At 49.7% G+C, this 19,752-nt stretch overlaps 1 protein-coding gene across 1 annotated transcript in view; it reads left to right on the plus strand.

Annotated features, from left to right (window-relative positions):
* Positions 1–18,694, plus strand: part of sptbn5 (spectrin, beta, non-erythrocytic 5) — a 48,686-nt gene extending 29,992 nt beyond the window's left edge. Inside the window, 28 exon segments of the mRNA XM_077538293.1 lie at positions 308–421; positions 488–609; positions 671–1,079; positions 1,455–1,532; positions 1,614–1,786; positions 1,861–1,951; positions 2,327–2,473; positions 2,552–2,725; positions 2,856–3,023; positions 3,520–3,608; positions 3,683–3,869; positions 4,004–4,072; positions 4,140–4,283; positions 4,418–4,614; positions 4,695–4,899; positions 4,970–5,149; positions 6,301–6,456; positions 6,882–7,099; positions 13,292–13,481; positions 13,563–13,739; positions 13,809–13,919; positions 13,990–15,570; positions 15,639–15,707; positions 15,782–15,865; positions 17,194–17,285; positions 17,374–17,520; positions 17,622–17,749; positions 17,858–18,694. Coding sequence (XP_077394419.1) covers positions 308–421; positions 488–609; positions 671–1,079; positions 1,455–1,532; positions 1,614–1,786; positions 1,861–1,951; positions 2,327–2,473; positions 2,552–2,725; positions 2,856–3,023; positions 3,520–3,608; positions 3,683–3,869; positions 4,004–4,072; positions 4,140–4,283; positions 4,418–4,614; positions 4,695–4,899; positions 4,970–5,149; positions 6,301–6,456; positions 6,882–7,099; positions 13,292–13,481; positions 13,563–13,739; positions 13,809–13,919; positions 13,990–15,570; positions 15,639–15,707; positions 15,782–15,865; positions 17,194–17,285; positions 17,374–17,520; positions 17,622–17,749; positions 17,858–17,982 — 5,625 coding nt within the window. The 3' untranslated portion in view covers positions 17,983–18,694.
* The last annotated feature ends 1,058 nt before the right edge of the window (positions 18,695–19,752 follow it).

Genomic DNA, 19,752 nt, shown 5'->3' on the forward strand with positions numbered 1-19,752 from the left:
GTGAACTCATTCTTAGTCTACATGTAAAAGATTTTCAAGTTCTGGTCTGGTTGGGGGAGGCATTTCCATGTCTGAGTTACAGCAAACAGAAAGCCCCAGAGAAGATTCTGGTCGCATGATAAGGTTCTCGTTCTAAGTGAAGGGTTTATTTCAGGGAGAACAATGCACTCCCTATAAAAAGTCTTGAGAGTAGATTTTCATCCAAAGAAAAGTTAGTAGTCTCATGAGCATAGTCAAGTGAACGTTTAGTCCCAAAGATAAGGTGATAGTCTCCAGTAGTCTCTTTATCTAATCTTCATGTCTGCAGATGCTGCCTCTGCTGGACCAGGACTATGGAGTGGACGTGGAGAGCGTAGAGAACCTGATCAGACGCCATGAGGAAACACAGAGAGAGTGTAGGGTGATCCAGGAGAAGTCCAAGGTGCGCTTAGGATTGTGATGAGATGGTGATGCTAACAGGAAGTGAGAACACGTGTTTCCCATGTAGGTCCTAGAGAAGGACGTCCGCAACCACCTAAAATTCAAGCCGGTGATGAGCCAGATGCTGCAAGACAAGCAGAAGGAGCTTCACAAGACTCTGGAGTTGCTGGACAAGGAGGTCAAGCACAGGTGAGACTGTGGCCCTCTTGTTCCTGTTCCTGCAATGTTGCTTAGTGGATGTATATATCAGGAAGGACCAGCTTCAGGAGGCTCATCAGCTTCAGCTCTTCAAAGCAAACCAGCGCCTCCTACTGGATTGGACACTTAAACAAAGCAGTGAGCTGGACGAGAAAGGTCTTCCTCGGACCCGAGCTGAGGCTGACTGGCTCCTTGCGGAGCATCAGGACCGGAAGGCAAACAAAGTCCAGCTTCTGGGTCTTTCAGAATTAGAGTAAAGGTTCAGAATGTTCCTGGAGATGGATACCCGGGCTGAGCGCATCACCTCCGTCCACGACTTTGGGATCACTTTGATCCGGTCTGGCCACAGTTGTCAGGTAGAGATTCGGAAGGCTCTGAAGAAGTTGGATGATGCCAAAGATGGACTGGACCGAGCCTGGCAGGATCGTAGCACAAGATTGGAGCAGGCTCGTAACCTTCAGGTTAGTCTCAGGTCTAGTTTATACGTAAGGCCTTCATACACCAGTTCCTCTCTTTGTATTACTTCAATAAAGTGGCATCAGCCAGGGCAAATCTGCTTTTGACTTGAAAATCACAGCAAGCAGCTTGTGGTTTGGTCAAATAATACATTATACTGTATGTGGTACCTCAAGATGTCCCCCCGATAAGAACATCAGCAGTCACAGTTTTTGTGTTGCAGCCAGTCGGTAGATGTGCAAGGGCCAGTCACCAACTCTTAAGTTGATCACGATTGCGGGGTTGCGTTGAGTTCTTGCGTTCTTCGATGTACAGCTGGCCGAACAAGAGCTAAGTGGATATTTCAGCATTCTGACCTGACTGGTTCATGATCTCTGCAGGTCTTCCTGGCCTCGGTGGAACAATGTGAGAGTTGGATCAGTAATAAGGAAGCCGTGCTGGCCAATCAGGATCTCGGGGTAACATGGATGCCAACCGCAACTTTAACTGGTGGTCTACAAGGTGGTCCTGATCCTGAAGAAGTTCTGGTGTGTTTGTAGAGCTCGGTGTCTGAGGTAGAGACCCTGAAGAGGAACCATGTCCAATTTGAGGAGGCTCTGGACGCTCAGCTGGTTCAAGTGGACCAGTTGGAGCAACTGGCCCAGAAGATGATCCAGCAGAAACACTTTGATTCTGACAACATCAGAATGAAGAGCAAAGCACTCATTGCTCGGTAACTATCCAGAACCAGTTGATTTCAGGTATTCCAACAAGATGCCCCCATCGCATGTGTCCATCTGCATGTAGGTGGAGTCAGCTCCAAAAGCAGAGCAGGTCTCGTCATGAAGATCTGGACCAATCCTTGCAACTACAGCAATTTTTATCCAACAGTTACCAGGTAGATACTGAACGCCACCAGATGGTAGTGGACTCTACAGAACCTGACCATATGGTAGTGGACAGAAATGACAGGACCCTACAGGACTAGGACTAAGTGGATCTAGCAGAGCTGACCCCAGTGTATTGGATTCTGCAAGGTTAAACTGGAAGTGAACAGATTTTAGTGGACCCTAACGGAATATAAAGGATTTTATTGGACTTGAGTCTACCCTAATTGCCTTGATCAGACTCTATTGGAGTCTGCAGGACTTAACCAGACTGAAGTGAACTCTAATGAACTAAACTCTGGTGGACTATTCTCCACTCTAGTGGGTGGACTCTAGAGGACTGTAGTGTTGTCTGATCTGTGTCCATTTGCGTGTGTGTCGTTTAGCTGTGTGCATGGCTGAGTGAACGGAACGTATTGGCCTCTGATGAGATATGGAGGGAACCGACCAACCTTCAGGCAAAAGTGTTGAAACATCAAAGTTTCCAAGCAGAAATCCTCGCCAACCACTATAGAGTGGACGCTCTCACTGAGGTCTGTTCATGGATTACTTCCACTCGCTTTGAGGAACGGCAGAAGTGTCTTGTGAAGTCTTGCGTCTTTTTCTTTCAGGAAGCAGAAAAACTGCTGACTGCTGAGGCCAAAGTGAGACCAGACAAACAGATGGGTGCTGCTTGTTATTTTGAAGCCGAGGTGAGACCTCGACTCAAGGAGACGACTGAAGCCTGGGCCACTTTGGTGAGGAACTGCGAGAAGAAGAAAAAACGACTACAGGAGGCCTACCAGGTACTAACATTGTGCAACAAAGAAATAGTCGTCGATGGGATTTCAGCCATTTCTGGAACGTAAAAAACAGCCAACTGCACGTGAACCAAAAACCGAATCATAACTAAGCCACCCATTGCTTCCTTTTCAGGCTCTGCAGTTCCAGCGCTCCCTGGATGACCTGGACTATTTAGTGGACTCAGTGGAGAGTGACATATCCAATAATGACTGCGGGACTGACCTGCCGTCAGTCAACAGGCTCCTCAAGACCCTGCAGGACCTTGAAGACCACGTCGACGTTATTCGTCCGAGCCTGCAGGTCTTGTCTGTTTTCCTTCATTCACTTGGCTTCATGTACCTTTTGTAGCATTCATTTCTCCAGGTGTCTTTAAAAAAACAAACTTGTTCTACAAGTCGTCTGGTTTTGACCCACATATAGGAGACGCGACGTTAAATTGCCAAGGATTTTAGTTTTCACCAATTGTTGTGCGTGCAGCATGGTAGCAAAAATTGATGGCTCTTGGTTGGACCTCTTGGATTTTTTTCTTTTTTTGACATTGAGTGGACCCACAAAATCTCAACAACACAGCCAATTGACAGTATATTTGCAACTTTGATTTAAAGCAGCCATTTAATGGTCAATTTGCTCATTTCTAGGAATCCTTCAAAGGTGAACTCTTCTTCATCGTCAAGATTTTGTCCAAATGCTACAAAAAAAAACAATACATATACTAGACTATTTCTGTTGTTGTTATTGCATGTGGATGAAGCTTGGCAGCAAAATTTGATGACTCCACATTTTTACCCCTCCGCAGAGTCTGGTTGAGACGGTGGAGAACTTCCACTCGCAGGGCAACTTCCGGGCAGAAGAACTGCAGAACCGAGTGACCAACACCATCCACAGGTTGGACACATGGTTCGAGTCCTCCCCATGCGCGGATTTAGACTTGCTTGGTGAATCATGTGTGTTTTGCGCAGGTACAACAGCCTGTCACAGCCGCTGCAGAGTCGCCGGGAAACACTGGAGGCCTGGCAGCTCCTGTTCCAGTTCAGCCGGGACCAGGAAGAAGAGCTAGACTGGCTCAGGCAACGACTGCCCAGTGTCACCTCCTCTGAATGCGGAGGCTCTCTGACGGGCAGCCAGCAGCTCCTACGCAAGCACCAGGTCAGGAATGTCCTCCCGACTAAGTCACATGACGTGACCTTCACATTTCTGAAGTTCTTTTGGCAAACATCTAGCAAGTAAGTTATGAGTCTGCTGAGTCACAACATGTACGAGTTTGGAATGAAATTTTCCAGGTGCTGGTGCAGGAGATCTCCAGCCGCGCCCCATTGCTCCAAGCCGTTTTGGAGGCGGGGCATAGCTTGGTAAAGGAGGCGTGGTGTATCATGATTTGTTTCAATACACCGTTCCTCACATCTTGGTTGCCAACAGGTCAGAGGTCGCCACTTTGCGTCGCGTGACATCCAGGAGCGTGTGGACCAGCTCGAGCGTGTCCAAGATGACGTGAAGACGGGGGCGGAGGCAAAGGGGAAACTCCTTCAGGAGGCAATCATCATCCACGCCTTCCTGGCAGAGGTCAGGTCTCTTATTCCTTGTTACAAACATGCCAAAATAATAGCTTAGCATTCTTTGGTTATGTAGAAATCAAAACATGAAGACAACATCATGAAGGACCTGAAGTGTTGAAAAAGAAATAATGTTGCACTTAGGTGAGTGAGCTGCGGCTGTGGCTGGAGGATCAGCAGGGGGCGTTAGAGAGCGCCGAGAACGGTCGCTGTGAGGAGACGACGGAGGCTCTGCTCAGGCGTCTGGACATTGTGGATGTCAAGATGAAAAACCAGCAGATCACCTTGGACCAGCTGAGGGACAGAGGACAAACTTTGCAGCGCCTTCAACATCCCAACAGGTCACAAACGATGTCCCAACCGATGCCGTTGTCCTTTTTGTTGTTGTTTTCATGTTTTTGTTTTCTTCTTCTTCCATCAGCCGCTCAGTCAGCGAGTGTCTTCCGTCCACGATGGATCTCTTCGAGACAATTAAGCGTCTTAGCGTGTCACGCCGTTCCGCCCTGGAGGAGCAGCTGCGCGTGTTTGTGTTCCACCGCGAGGCCAAAGAACTCCAAACGTGGCTAGAGTCCAGGATGGCGGCGGTGGACTCCAAGGACTGCGGACAAGATCTGGAGGAAGTTGAGGTTATCAGGAGATGCCGATGTTCCTGCGTCTTGAGTTGGACCAGACTTGAGTCTCACAATTCTCTCGCAGGTTCTCCATAAGAAGTTTGAGCTTGTAATGTCAGAGGTCTCCACTGTGGGTCGGAGTCGACTGGCTGCAGTACAGCAACTTAGCAGAGTCCTGAAGCAGGACAGCCGGACCCGCAGGAGGGAGCAAGAGCTCGGTCGGCTGTGGGATGACCTGGATGATGCCATCAGACGCAGAGAACAGGTACCACCCGGTCCCACTCCAGAGGACAGGGCTTCTCAAACAAACCCCCTCAAGTCATCCATATTCTTCTAACCCTCTGCCCAAACGTGTTTGCCCTTAATTGTACGATTCAGGCCCTGTTTACCCGGAAGCAAAGGCGGCTTCGTTCCTCAAACAAATCTTGTACAGACAGAACCGTCTCAAGTCATGCAAGTGTCCAAAAGAAGACGCCTAGGATGTTTAACGGCTGTATTATATATGCCAAGTCTGTAGTGGCGCTGTAGCGCTGCCACAGGGAGTTAACTGAAACCGTAGAAAAAGAATCAGAAGAATCAAGACGAACCACTGAAGACTTTTGAAGCTGCGATGCCGCCATATTACTCCTCCCAAAAAAACGTTTCTCAGCATACGATCCTATATATTTACACTATCGAAATTAAGGAACATTTGAGACAGCTTAGTAGAAACAACAGGGGTCTAGAAACTGAGCGATAAAAGAAAAGGGGGTCTTCAAAGTAGTTTAAACAGTAGTCTGCTAGCGAGATGGGAGAAATAAGATGGCTGCCCTGTCGCTTCAACGGCTTGCACAGGCGTGTATGGGCTATACCCAGTAATATATACAGATCAGTGAGACCAGCACAGGAGAAGTGACAATGCCGGGTGATTCAAGTACAACAACATTAGGCAAAACATTTTGCTGTCAAAGCATAAAACAAGCTAGGAAGTTGCGCAAAACACGGCTATCCGCCATTGCTGTTGACAGACTGGCGGCATGTGCGCAGTCACGGGAGAATGACGTCATCACCGGAGTGGCACCTATCCTGCATATGGTGTCCACATTGGAACGCATGCGGCACATTTTGAAATCTTTACACACGTGCCCAGTTCCAAAAGTGATCGCTTTCAAGCTCTGAAACCGAGCCTCTGTGTGGACCAACTGCCCAAATGGTAAGAAACTCGTGCGGATACATTGAAACAGGCTTTCGTGTGAACGGGGCCTCAGTCCATTCAAAATCTTGTAAATGAAGGCACCCGCAACTGGGAACTTTGATGCCATTTGCATTAATACAAATAAAATGGCGAGCTAGCCAGGACAGCGCCCAGAAGGTTTGAATACATTTCCTGTCATCCTTCAAGTTACAACATAAAAAAAAAAAAGTCTCCTTACCCAGAACCTGCAGTTGGCTAGGAAGATCCACCAATTCCATCACGATGCAGACGAGCTGAAGATCTGGATGGCCGAGAAGGAAGCCGTGCTGGACTCAGATGAGCAGGACCAGGACCTGCGTGCAGTCCAGACCCGCCTGCAGCAGCACGAGGATCTGGAGGTCAGCAACCGGGGAGTCCAAGTCGCCATTTGAGGTGTCACGCTAACATGCTAAGACAAGAGGCTGTTAGCATGCTATGGTGCGTTGTTTCGGGTTGGAGCTGCAAGACAGAAAAAAAAAAAAACGTTTCCCATCATGCATCTTGTCCTCATTTAAGAAACTAACTCTTGGCTTGAAAGCCTCAACCCTTGTTTGAACTCTTACTTTTAATTTAAAAAAACAACAACTAACCCCTAACTTAATAACCCTTGTTTTAATCTGTTTTGGAATCCATGTTTAGATTCACAAAACTTGTCTTGAAAACAAAACTTAAAAACATAATATAAAATTCGATCCCTGGTTTGCAACCCGCATTAACTTGAAACCATAACGTCTGTTTGCCACCCTTGAAACACCATTCCTTGTTTGTTTTTTTTGTTCTTCAGAGAGACCTTGTTGTGATTTCCGGCGAGGTGAGCTGCTTGAGGGAGGCGAGTGCCGGTCTGCGTGACGGTTTTGCCGCTTCCGATGGTTCCGTGACGCGCAGGCTGGACGATCTTCGGTCGTGCTGGGCCGCCGTCCAGGACAAGGCCGAGCGCCGCCGCGCCGAACTGGCTCAGGTCCAGGATGTGCACCAGTTTTTGTCCCTCTGCGGCGAGCTCATGTAGGTTTTCTTCTGCGGACCCACTAATAACAGACACAGTAAAAACAAATCATCATGTTATGAGAATGAAGTTCTATTTCGTCCCTCCCGACCGCCAGAAGGCGGTGCTTTAAGCACTGAATGTTCCTTTCGCGCATGCGCAGTTCGAGTAATGCATACCAAATTAGTCACCTGTGACCCCTGGGTGACCCTAGAAGGGTATAAGTTCCGGTGTCACCCAAGGTTCGTTTCCTCTTTTCTTCTCGCGTGGCGTATGCATACGACACATTTTCGAAGAGTGTAAGAATTGGGATTTGTATTTATCCTCTTGACCGCGCCGCTTGGAGCCTTGTGACCGGATCGGTCGGAGCTGCGTTGTTCGCCCTCCAAAGGCTGCGGCGACGGTGTTTTTCTTTCCTTCGTTCGTGACCCGACGTGGTCGTGTATTCTAACCTCCCGTGGGGTAAGGTTATTGACTACTTGTCTACTTTGCCGTCTAATTTCCGCGTTTACTGCGGTGTTTTGAGTTTTTGTGTGGCTAGCCTCGCGTTAGCGCCCTGGCTACCACGGCTCGTGGTTTACCCTATTTTTTCCTCCGCTGGCTTTGGCAGCGTTAGCGCTTCTCTCGGTTTATTAGCGCCGCTTTCTCCGACGGTGTTGCCGTTTGGTTGTTGCTTTTCTTTTTGTGCCTTTGCTGGTGAGGGCAGCGTCAGCGTCCCCGCTCCCAGCTTACGGCGTCGCGCTTCTCGCTCGATTGTTTGTCTTACTTACTTTTGTGCGTGTCCCGCCTGCGGTGCGCACCTGGCTTCAGCTGTGCAGGTGGCGTTCGCGCCCCTTCTCTCAGCTTGTCGACGCTTTCGTGACTGCTGTCTGCCCCTCCCGCCCGTCGGCCGCTCCGTGTGCGTCTGCTGCGCAGGTGGCGTTCGCGCGCCTTCCCTCAGCTTATCGCTACTATTGACAACTGGCTGTCTGCCCCCGCCCTCCGTCGGCTGCTCGGTGTGCGTCTGCTGTGCAGGTGGCGTTCGCGCCCCCTTCCCTCGGCTTATCGCTGCTTTACCGGCTTACTGTTTGCCCCGACCCACGCGTCGGCTGCTCGGTGTGGGTCTGCTGTGCAGGTGGCGCTCGCGCCCCTTTCCCTCAGCTTTTGGGCCTCTTTGTGTTCACAATGGAGGACTCCCGTTGCTGCGTGGACTGTGGTATCCTCTTTGAGGCCTCCGATGTCCTGGACGATCGCTGCCCGAGGTGTCTTGTTTCTGACCGTGCCGGTGATGGCCGGGCCCGCAGTCCTGGTGTCAGTGACCCCAGTCCACTGGGTCATCTGTCGTCCTCCCAACAGAGGCGCCGGAAACGTCTCGGTGTGTGCTCTGCTGTACATGCCCCCCCCAGGAAAAGGGCGGCGCAGCGACGACTCGCTTCGGAGGTTGGGCACCTTCAGGCTGAACTGGCAGAGGTGAGATCTCTTCTGCAGGACCGTCACCCTCCCACACTTACGGGGGGGCCGGGACCACCTGCCCTGCCCATGCCGCGACCATCCACCCCGCCCATGCCAGTGCTTCCTCCTGAGGAGGACGCCATTTCCTTGGCAGCTTCGGCTTCCTTTTTTCATGACGACGACCGTGACCCGGGGTCTGTGGTTTTGGGACCAAACTCTCCAGCGTCCGCTCAGAGTTCGTCCAGTGAGGCGGGGGATGGTTCTATACGGGCTGTCCTGCGCAATGCCTTGGACCTCCTGCATTTGGAGGTGCCTCCACAGGCTCAATCGGCGTCTGAGAGCGCTTTCTTCCGGCGCAGGCGCCCTTCCTCGGCCTTTTCTGTCCCCGCATCTGAGGACTATCTGCGGGAACTGCATGCTTGCTGGAGGGATCCTGGGGCTCTCTCCCGCCCTTCGGCTGATGGCCGTGATTTAGCATCGATGCACGATGCTGCTAGTGTTGGCTTGGACCGGATGCCTGCTGTGGAGCCAGCTGTCGCATCCCTCATTGTGTCCCCGGAGGAGACCCTTCGGCCATCTGTGCGATGTCCTCGACCCCAATGTCGTGTGACTGACGACCTTCTCACACGGGCCTATGGCGCTGGTGCACGTGCTGGTCGCATTGGGAACACTTTGGCTCACCTCATGCTTGCTCTATCTACATCTCTGCAAGCGGACAGCGTGGAGGCTGCTGTGTCCTTCAGTGATGCAGCCCTCCAGGCTTTTGCCCTCATGACTAGGGAACACGGCCGACTCATGTCCTTCCTAGTGCAGGCGCGCCGCCAGGTGTGGCTAGCGCAGTCCCCCTTGTCGGAGGCCTCTAGGAGGGCCCTCCGTGGTGTTCCTGTGGAGCCGGGGGAGCTTTTTGGTTCTGCCGCTGTGGGTGCACTGGAAAGGACGGTTAAGGCTCATGAGACCAGGAAGCAGCTTTCCAGCCTCAATAGGGCCCTGCCTCCCCAACAGGGTAGGCCTGGGGCACGCTCTGCTTTTCATCGCTTTCCTCAGCCCTGGCCTGCCGAGGCTTATGGCACCCGGCGACCCCCGCAGAGGCCCGCCGAGGACTTTCGCTCCTCCGCCCGCTTGCCTTCAGGGCAACCACGGGCTGCAGGCCCCACCCGCCGTCCCTCTTGGGCCCCTAGGGGCCGGAGGGCCAGGGACTGAGGCCTTGGGGCCGGCCGTCGGACATTTTTCCCACCAGCAGCTCAGTTACTGGGCTGCTCGTGCCTCGGACCCATGGGTGGTCTCCATCTTGACACACGGGTACGAGCTGCAATTCCGACGCCGGCCTCCTGCTTCCTGTCGGGTCAGGGTGACTCTCATCGCCGACCCGGCAAAAGCCTCAGCTCTGGACCAGGAGCTGTCCGCCCTCCTGGCCAAGGACGCGATCGAGGCCGTGGACCCCCTGGCACAGCCCGGGGGCTTCTATTCGACGTAATTCCTTGTCCCAAAGAAGACCGGTGGATACCGACCGATACTGGACCTGAGGGGGCTCAACAAACATCTCAAGGTATTGCCATTCCACATGCTAACCACGAACGACGTCTTGCAGTCGCTCGCCCAGGGGGAGTGGTTCACGTCTATAGACATGAAGGACGCCTACTTCCACGTCCCCATCGCACCTCGACACCGTTGGGTCTGCTGACACTGCGCCCACTACAGAGGTGGCTGAACGGCTTCCACTTGGACGCCAAGTGACACCGCCACCGGAGGCTCAGGGCGTCCCGTCGGTGCCTCCTCGCCCTGGCACCTTGGAAGGGGAGGGCTTTTCTATTGAGCGGCGTCCCGCTGGGTGTGGTCCCGGCCCGCCGCGAAACAGTCACCACGGATGCCAGCCTCACGGGCTGGGGTGCTGTCTGGCAGCACAGGACGGCTCAGGGAAGTTGGTCTGTGCGCGACAGGGTCGATCACATCAATGTGCTGGAGCTTCGGGCGGTGCACTTGGCACTCATGCACTTCTTGCCATACCTGAGCGGACGGCATGTTCTCATACGGTCGGACAACACCACGACCGTGTTTCACATAAACCATCGGGGCGGCATCAGGTCCGCCCGTCTGTTGGAGACTTCCCAGCACCTTCTCAGGTGGGCTGCTCCCCGTCTGGCCAGTCTACGGGCCACCTATCTGCCCGGGGTTCGGAACCAGCTCGCGGGCTCTCTCTCCCGTCGGGGTCCTCCTCCGGGAGAGTGGCGCCTCCACCCAGAGGTGGTGCGCATGATTTGGAGCAGCTTCGGCACGGCGGAGGTCGATCTCTTTGCCTCCAAGGACTCGACCCACTGCCCACTTTGGTTTTCCCTGAGCGAGGCCACCAGCCCTCTCGGTCTGGATGCACTGGCGCAGCCGTGGCCAGAGTGCCTTCTCTACGCCTTTCCGCCGCTCCCTCTGATATTGCTGACGCTTCAGAGAGTTCTTCAGAAGGGGCACACGCTATTGCTGGTGGCCCCCTTCTGGCCGGCCCGGACGTGGTTCCCCCTGCTCCGTCAACTGTGCTCCGGCGAGCCGTGGCGTCTCCCCGACAGGGAGGACCTGTTGTCTCAACAGGGAGGTCGGGTTTGGCATCCCGACCCTCGGCGCCTTCGCTGGTGTGTTTGGCCACTGAGGGGCCCCAACCGCTGCTGACCGGCTGTACAGAGTCTGTCACGCGGACCATTCTTAATGCGAGGGCACCGTCCACTCGGCTACAGTATGCCAACAGGTGAAAGTTGTTTGTGGCGTGGTGCGGAGAACGCGGGGTGGACCCTGTTTCGTGTTCCATCCCCACCATCCTGGATTTCTTGCAGTCCCTCCTGGATAAGGGCAGGTCTCAGTCGACTCTGAAGGTGTATGTGGCAGCTATTTCTGCCCGGCATGTTGGTGCTGATGGCGGCTCCGTGGGGCGCCATGAGCTGGTGTCCTTGTTCCTCAGAGGGGCTCTGCGTCTTCGTCCCCGCCCGGCTCCTCGGGTTCCGGCGTGGGATCTGCAGTTGGTGCTGGACGGCCTGTGCAGGCCTCCCTTCGAGCCCCTGGCGGGGGCGGACCTTCTGTGGGTGTCGCGCAAGACTGCACTCTTGCTCACCGTTGCCTCCGCCAAGCGCGTCAGCGACCTACACGCTTTATCGGTTAGCCCTGAATGCCTGCGATGGCACCCGGATGGCGCCGGCGTCACTCTGTGGCCGAACACTGCCTTCATTCCCAAGGTGTTGTCTGGCTCTCGTTCTAACCAGCCTCTACGGCTTAAACGTTATGTACCCACTCCTGCTGATGGCGGGGACAGGCCGGAGCTCTTGTGTCCGGTGAGAGCCTTGCAGTGTTACATTGACGCTACGGCGGACATTTGTACGTCTGCCCAGCTTTTTGTTTATGGTGGTCCTACCAAGGGCTCCGCTCTCTCTCCAAGCAGCGCTTGTCTCACTGGGTCGTGGATGCCATTCACCATTCCTACCCGCTGTCTGGCCGCCCCCTGCCGTCAGGGGTGCGCTGTCACTCCACCAGGAGCGTTGCCACGTCTTGGGCAGCCCTGAGGGGTGTTTCCCTGGAGGATATCTGTGCTGCTGCCTCATGGGCGACGCCTTGCACCTTCTCCAGGTTTTATAGCGTGGATGTCGCCTCTCCCCATCCGCTTGGCGTGATCTTGGGTCCTGTTAGGGCTTCTCAGTGAGGTTTGTGTCTGAGATCCCTCGCGACTACGCCGGTATTAGTCATTCAGTGCTTAAAGCACCGCCTTCTGGCGGTCGGGAGGGACGAAATAGAACGAAAGTTACAACTGTAACTACGGTTCTATGAGTCCCGGACGACCGCCAGGGCGTCCTGTCGCTCGGAATCCTCGTGTTCACGCGAGAAGATTCCGTAGGAAACGAACCTTGGGTGACACCGGAACTTATACCCTTCTAGGGTCACCCAGGGGTCACAGGTGACTAATTTGGTATGCATTACTCGAACTGCGCATGCGCGAAAGGAACATTCAGTGCTTAAAGCACCGCCTTCTGGCGGTCGTCCGGGACTCATAGAACCGTAGTTACAGTTGTAACTTTCGTTTTATGTTTTCAAGAAAAAAAAAAAAAAAAAAAAATCATAATAACTATGGTTTCACCAACATTTTTCTTTTTAATTGATTACTCCATCAATTATTTGGGTACTCGCCCTGCCCCCCGTTTTGAGGGAGATTTAGCCAAGTTATTTTTTTCTCAGCCTTAAAATTAACATAGAATAATCATAATAACTTATGATTAAATGTATCCATCCATCCATCCATTTTCTTGACCGCTTATTCCTCACAAGGGTCGCGGGGGCTGCTGGCGCCTATCTCAGCTGGCTCTGGGCAGTAGGCGGGGGACACCCTGGACTGGTTGCCAGCCAATCGCAGGGCACACAGAGACGAACAACCATCCACACTCACGCGCACACCTAGGGACAATTCGGAGAACCCAATTAACCTGCCATGCATGTCTTTGGAATGTGGGAGGAGACCGGAGTACCCGGAGAAGACCCACGCGGGCACGGGGAGAACATGCAAACTCCACCCAGGAAGGTCCGAGCCTGGACTCGAACCGGAGACTGATTAAATGTAATTTGAGTACATTTGTTATTTCAGAAATGTAGCCATTTGCACTAATCAGTCACCAAGAAGTAGTGCACGGCTTCAAAAAGGTTGCGAGAAAAAATAAAAGGATTGTCATCAGATTACGGGTATCTTAAGAAAATCAATTCTTGTGAAGATTGCAAGTTGTTTTTCTTGAAAAACTGCAACTTTGTGCATGTGTACTCAGGACGTGGCTGAGGGAGATGTTAGTTGCGGTGAGGGGCGAAGTTTCGACCGGCGACGGCGGCGAACCGGATCACAACCTGAGGAAGCACAGAGAGTTCCGAGTCCACCTGGAGAGGGACGCCCACAAAACTCAGGATGTCAAAAGCCAAGGTCGACGCCTCCTGCAGGACGGAAACTGCATGGCCAAAGAGGTCGGTCGCAGTCTAACTTGAAACCCGAATTTAAAACCAATTTGAAGACTTGCTTTTGTGTTTCAAATCCGAATTCAAAAGGTGGAGGAGCGTGTGCGTGAGCTGGAGGATCTTGAGGTTTTGGTGTTGAAAACCTGGGAAGAGACACATTGCATGTACCAGGAGGACCTGGAGCTCAAGCTCCTCCAGAAGGATCTGGACCAGGCAGAGCGCTGGCTCACCTCCTACGAGGACTCCCTGACCAGCGCCCACTACGGCGTAAGTCTCCAAACCAGAGTCCACCAGCATCTGTTCCGCATCTTATACATCACCCGCTTCCTCCTCCAGGATTCCGTGTCGGACGTGGTTGACCTCCTGAAGCGGCAGGAGGACCTGGAGGCCATGATCGTGGCGCAGAGTGAACGCTTTGACGCCCTCCAAAAGAAGAAGACCGCCCAGGTTGGTTCCCAACATCACAGGAAAGAAACATCACGATTATTTTCTATACTTGCTACTTTTCTCTTCCCAGAGCGAAAGGAGGCTCGGTCTTCGTGGGAACGCGGAGAAGGAGGCCCAGGAGAGAAGACCACCAGCCAAAGTCTCATTGCTCAGGAAGGTGTCTGATCTAAACTCTCCACTCATCACCTCCTCATCCCGAGTCAGCGACTACAGCTCTGCCTTCAGTACCTCCTCTATTCTGACTCTCAAGGAGGAGTTGACGGATGCAAGACCTCCTACTAGAGTTTCATCAAGCCAGAAAACGTCTGATCAAAAAAGTGTCGGTATCTCTTCCACTTCCAGAGTCAATGGGACCTCTGGGACCTCCTCCAGTTGGTCTCGCAGATTTAACCAAGAGGAAGTGATGGGGGAGTACACCAGCACCTCCAGAAGAGCTCGCAGTTCTAACCATGAGGAGCTCCTTGAGGAAACCCCTCCAGCCAGCAGGGTTCCTTCCGTACAGACAGCGACTGGCCTAAAGACCCCAAGACTCCCCTCCTCCTACCGAGTCAGAGAGACCAGCATCTCCTCCAGTCCACCTCGTACATCTGGCCAGGAGTATGCACTGGAGGGGGACAACATCACTTCCAAAACACCTCACCGATCTGAACATGAAGTGCTCCTGCAAAGAAGTTTAGTTTCATCCCTCCAAAAGACATCTGATCAAAACAGCCCAGGGATCGCTTCCTCCTCTCGAGTCAGTGAGACCAGCGACTCCTCCACAAACTCCTCCAGTGGATCTGGAACTTCTGACCAGGAGGATTTGGTGAAGGAGGACACCAGCAAGAAAGTCTTTGAGAGAAGTCCACCTACTCGTGTTTCATCCCCCCAGAAAGCGACTGATCCAAAAACTCAGAGGATCTCCGCCTTCTCCCGAGTCAGTGAGACCAGAGCATCTTCCAGAACCTCCACCAGTACCTCCGCCAGTGAGTCCAGAAGTTCTGACCAAGAGGAGGTGGTGGAAGAGGACATCAGCACCTATAGTCCAACAAGCAGATCTGACAACAAGGAGCATCTCGAGAAAAGACCAGAGTTGCCATCTGATCCTAAAATTTCATGGATCTCTTTGTCCAAAGTCAGTGAGACCGGCTCCAGTCCAACTGTCACATCTGACAAGGAGCAGCTCCCGGAGGCAAAAGTTTCATCCATCCAGAAGACGTCCGATCTAGAAGCTCCACAGAGTTTGTCCTCCTCCCAAGTTACCGAAACCAGTGCCTCCTTCAGAACCTCCTCCAGTCCAACTTTTAGATCTGTTAAGGAGGAGCTGGTCGAGGAGAACGCCAGCCCTCAGGTTCCGTCTACCCTGACACCCACTGGACCTCCTCGCTCCTCCTCTCTTCGTCCCTCAGTCAAGCCTCCTTTGGCGCCCAAGCCCAGAGTGTGTCCTCCAGCGTGGAAACCCCGCAGTGAGGTCCTGGTCCACCAGGAGGCGCCTTCCCTCCCACCTGCCTCCCCTCGGCCAATCAGGGAGCACCTCGGTCCTACTACTATCAAAAAACACCTTCAGGAAGAGGAAGCAGTTGGCGGACAACTTACTGATTTGCTGGATTCTGCTCAGCGGCCTCCTGAAGGAGAGAAAAGCAATGAAGATGACAAAAACGAAGAAGCTGAGGTGAGTCAGGATTTGAGTGCCATTTTGGTTTCCATGGAGATGCATCACTCAAGCGATGTTGTTGCTAGGCAACGAGCAGCGTGCTAGAGGGAATTCTGGAGATCAAATTGAAGCGTGGTGGAGGAGGCGGAGCCAAGGTGAGGGCGTGCCATGCATGTGATATCTGATTAGTTGACCGCCTTGGACGTGTGATTGGCTGCTGGTGTTCCAGGGGCGGGACCACTGGGAGGAGGTGTTTGCTGTGCTGAAAGGCAACACGCTGACTTTGTTTGAGGACCGAGACGCCGCCAAGCAGGTAGAAAGGAAGGCTGGGAACCTTCATTTCAAAACACTAACTCTTGCTTGAAACCATCATTTTAAAGCCTAACTCTTGACTAAACCGTAATTGGAAACCATAAGCCTTCTTTGTTTCTGTGTAACCACCAGGGTTATTATAGTTTTGGAATTTTTGAGTTTTGTTTTGAGTTTTGTTTTTTAAATGGAGTTAGTTTTAATTAGTTTTGAGGGTGGTTCTTAGTTTTTATTAGTTTTAGTTATTTAATAAATGTTTAGTTTCAGTATTAGTTTTAGTTTTTAAAAAATTTATTACCTGTGCACAATATTTAAAAAAAAAACAGCATGGGACCGACGTCATCCGAAGATACTTTTTTATTGGCTGCTGCGAGATGACGTCACTTCTGTGTGACACACTTTCAAACGTCCTTATTCCGGTTAATATTAAAATAAATGTGCTTCAAATCACATGTATAATCATCCCCAAAGCCTCATGCATTAAATTAATTACCAAAGACGGGAAAAAAAGGACATTTTTGCTATAATTAGTTGTTTTTGTTTTGTTTTGTTTTTTAAAACATAAAATGTATTTTCAGTTTGTTTTTTAAAAAGCATTTTTGTTTTTATTTTATCAACAAAATTGTTTTTTGGAATTTTAGTTTTTTGTTAGTTTTAGTTAACTAAATTAACCTTGGTAACCACTAACCCTTTTTTTTTATTTTTTTTTAAGGCCAACCCTGGTTTGAGCAAGGTTATTCTAGTTAACGAAAACTAACCGAAAAAACAAAAAACAAAACTAAAATTCCAAAAACAACGAAATAAAATAAAAACTAAAATGCTTTGTAAAAAACGAAAACTTGCTGAAACGACATTTTATGTTTACAAAATTAACTATAATTATATGAAAAATGTCCTTCGTTTTAGTTTTTGGCAATTAATTGAATGAACGAGCCTTTGGGGATGATTTGAAATGTGATTTTAAGTCGATTTATTTTTATATGAACCGGAATAAGGACGTTTGAAAGTGTGTCATTCAGAAGTGACGTCATCTAGCAGCAGCCAATAGAAAAGCACCAAAAGATGACATCACTAGGTAAGAAATTAGTTTTTTATTTTACCACAGTTTATTAAATATTGTGCACAAGTAATACAGTTTTTTTTAAAACTAAAACTATACTAAAACTAAGCATTTATGAAATAAAAACTAATAAAAACTAACAGAACCACCCTGAAAACTAATTAAAACTAAATTTAAAAGAACAAAACAAAATCAAAGCTAACTCAAACTAGCTTAGCGTGGCTATCGACGGCGTTGCTAACAGTGTGTTGACATGCGCCGTTGTTCCTCAGGGTGCCTGTAGGTGGCCGCCCGTCCTCTTGACGGGCGCCATCTGCAAGGAAAACGCTCAATTCCGGAGCAAAGGCAACGCGTTCACCATCACGTCAGTACGACCCGACGCAACCACGACACCAGTCTTCAACTTTTCTGCGCATGTGTAATATGTGCATCCATATTGTGCGTGTGTTCAGACTGGACGACGGTTCTCAGTTTGTGTTTGCGGCGTCCACTCGGGACTTCCAGCAACTTTGGATGAAGACGCTGCAGAGCCAAAGTCCACATGGCGACGCCCACTCAGACCCCCCTGACCTTTCGGACCCGCCCTCGGACCACTCGGGGTGACGACCTGCACGTTTGACGACATTCGCATTCTGAGTCTCGTCAATTCCGTTTTTGCTTTTTCTTTGTATTTTTATTTTTTTCCCCCCCCTTTTCTCAGGCCGTCAGAACGTGAGCGTTCGGACTCGGAGGCGCAAGCGTCCTCCGTGAGTCGGGGGCCCCCCAAGCCCCCCCACACGTACTACAGCACACATCGCTACCGTCAGGGTGGCGAGACCCTCAGTGAAGGTCAGACCGGCTAAGATTAGCCACCAGCTAACAGCTGCGTCCTCACTTAATAAAGGAGGGTCACAGGTGTTAGCATGCTACCATGTTAGCTATGTTGTCAATCGACAGGCGCCGCAGTGGACTGCCACGTCCCGCCTCCTTCGATGGCTCCTCCTCCTCCGGCGACGACGCCCGTCGCCAACGACGGCAAAACCAAGATGGCCGCCTTCAGGAAGTTCTTTGCCAGGAAGTAGAACTGAACGATGAGAACGCTCGAAGTGCCTTCGTGATTCAGAAGCAGTTTTCCCGCATTGTTTGAAGACTTTATTTTTTTGAATCCACCATTACACAATGCCAACGTTTGTATATTTCACTATAGAGCCAATGGCATGTGTAATGGCGCCATCTTGTGGCTAACCCTTTTTGAAAGCGTGTCAATTACTTGTGGCTTTTCGCTAGCTGATCGGCTTCACTTTCACTTTCTCTGGTGGCAAAGCACTACTTTTGCCTAATAGTATTTTAGTTCCTTAGCAGAGAACTGGAACTCCTCAATTCACTGGGACATAGTTCCGTGACGCAACCAAAGAATACTTTGAACACAAAAACAGAAATGTCAAATTTGAAAAAAATAAACAAAAAAATATAAATTGGTGTTTTGATTCAAAGAATAAATATGGAAATAGGATAACAGGTCAGATGAGCGTCTTTGTGAATTTTGCTGTCAATCAACTTGGATGGGCGGGGCCAATGGAACACGCCTGCCAATCACTGTCTCTCTCATCGGCGATTGTCCTCGTAATTGGAACATTTGGCACAAACGTTCATTCACAACAATAGGCAAGATGACGTAATCATACATATTTTATGCAGTGGCGTAGCAACGGGCCCCCAGCAACTATTGGTAGTATACGTAGTACTTTGAACTTTTATCAAATCATGTCATTTTTAAATTGCACATCTGCATCTTCAATAAAATAATCACCAATTCATTGTGCTTCATTCAAGTGACTTGTTTTGTTTTAGTTTGAATCCTCCTAAGTGAGTCACAAAAAAATAAAATTACTAATCACATGGTCATTTAAAAAGAAAAAATAATAATTAATGCCTTACTATACATGGTCACTTAAAAAAAAGCCTTACATTACATGGCTGTTTAAAAAAAATGCCTTACTATACATAGTAATAAAAAAAAAATGTCGTACATGATCGTTTAAAAAAAAAAACTAAAAAAAAAAAAACTCTTACTAATACTATACATGGTAATTAAAAAAAAATGGCTTATTTGACATGGTTGTTTAAAAAACACTTTATAGTCATTAGTCATTAAAAAAAAAAACACCTTACTATATACATGGTCAATTTTTAAAAAAAAAAAAAAAAAAAAAAACATTATTATACATGTTCGTTCAAAAAAAAAAAATGCCTTGACATGGTCATTTAATAGTTTTAAAAGAAAAAAACACCTTACTATACAAGGACCTTAAAAAAAAATAAAAAAATTGGTGGTTGTTTAGAAAAAAAAAAACAAAAAAAAAACAAACAAAAAAAACACCTCACTCTGTAAAAAGAACACCTTCCTATATATGGTCATACGAAAAAAAACAAAAAAAACAAAAAAACGCTTCACTACTATTCATGATCATTTACCAAAAAATGATAATAATCAGCCTTAGTATACATATACTACACATACATATACATATGTTACATGTCTCATGGCAAACTACGACTCTTGTACTACTAAAATAATACTCAACTATTTCAATGTGATTTTTCTTGACAGAAACAAAGTGATTAATACTTCACATGACAAATCAAGGAGGTGAGTTATGATTTTGCACGTTTGGAAATGGCGACGTTGTGTTTTTTCTTGTGGCCACTGGGAGTCGCTGTTGGCCTATTTTTATGGAGCTCCCTGTTTGAAAAAGAAAAGTGAAGAAAGCAGATATTTTTTTGGGGCGGCATGAATCTGACAAGCAAAGATTATTATTATTATTATTATTATTATTATTATTTATTTATTT

The sequence above is a fragment of the Festucalex cinctus genome, chromosome 12 (assembly GCF_051991245.1).
Source record: "Festucalex cinctus isolate MCC-2025b chromosome 12, RoL_Fcin_1.0, whole genome shotgun sequence".
NCBI classification, from domain to species: domain Eukaryota; kingdom Metazoa; phylum Chordata; class Actinopteri; order Syngnathiformes; family Syngnathidae; genus Festucalex; species Festucalex cinctus.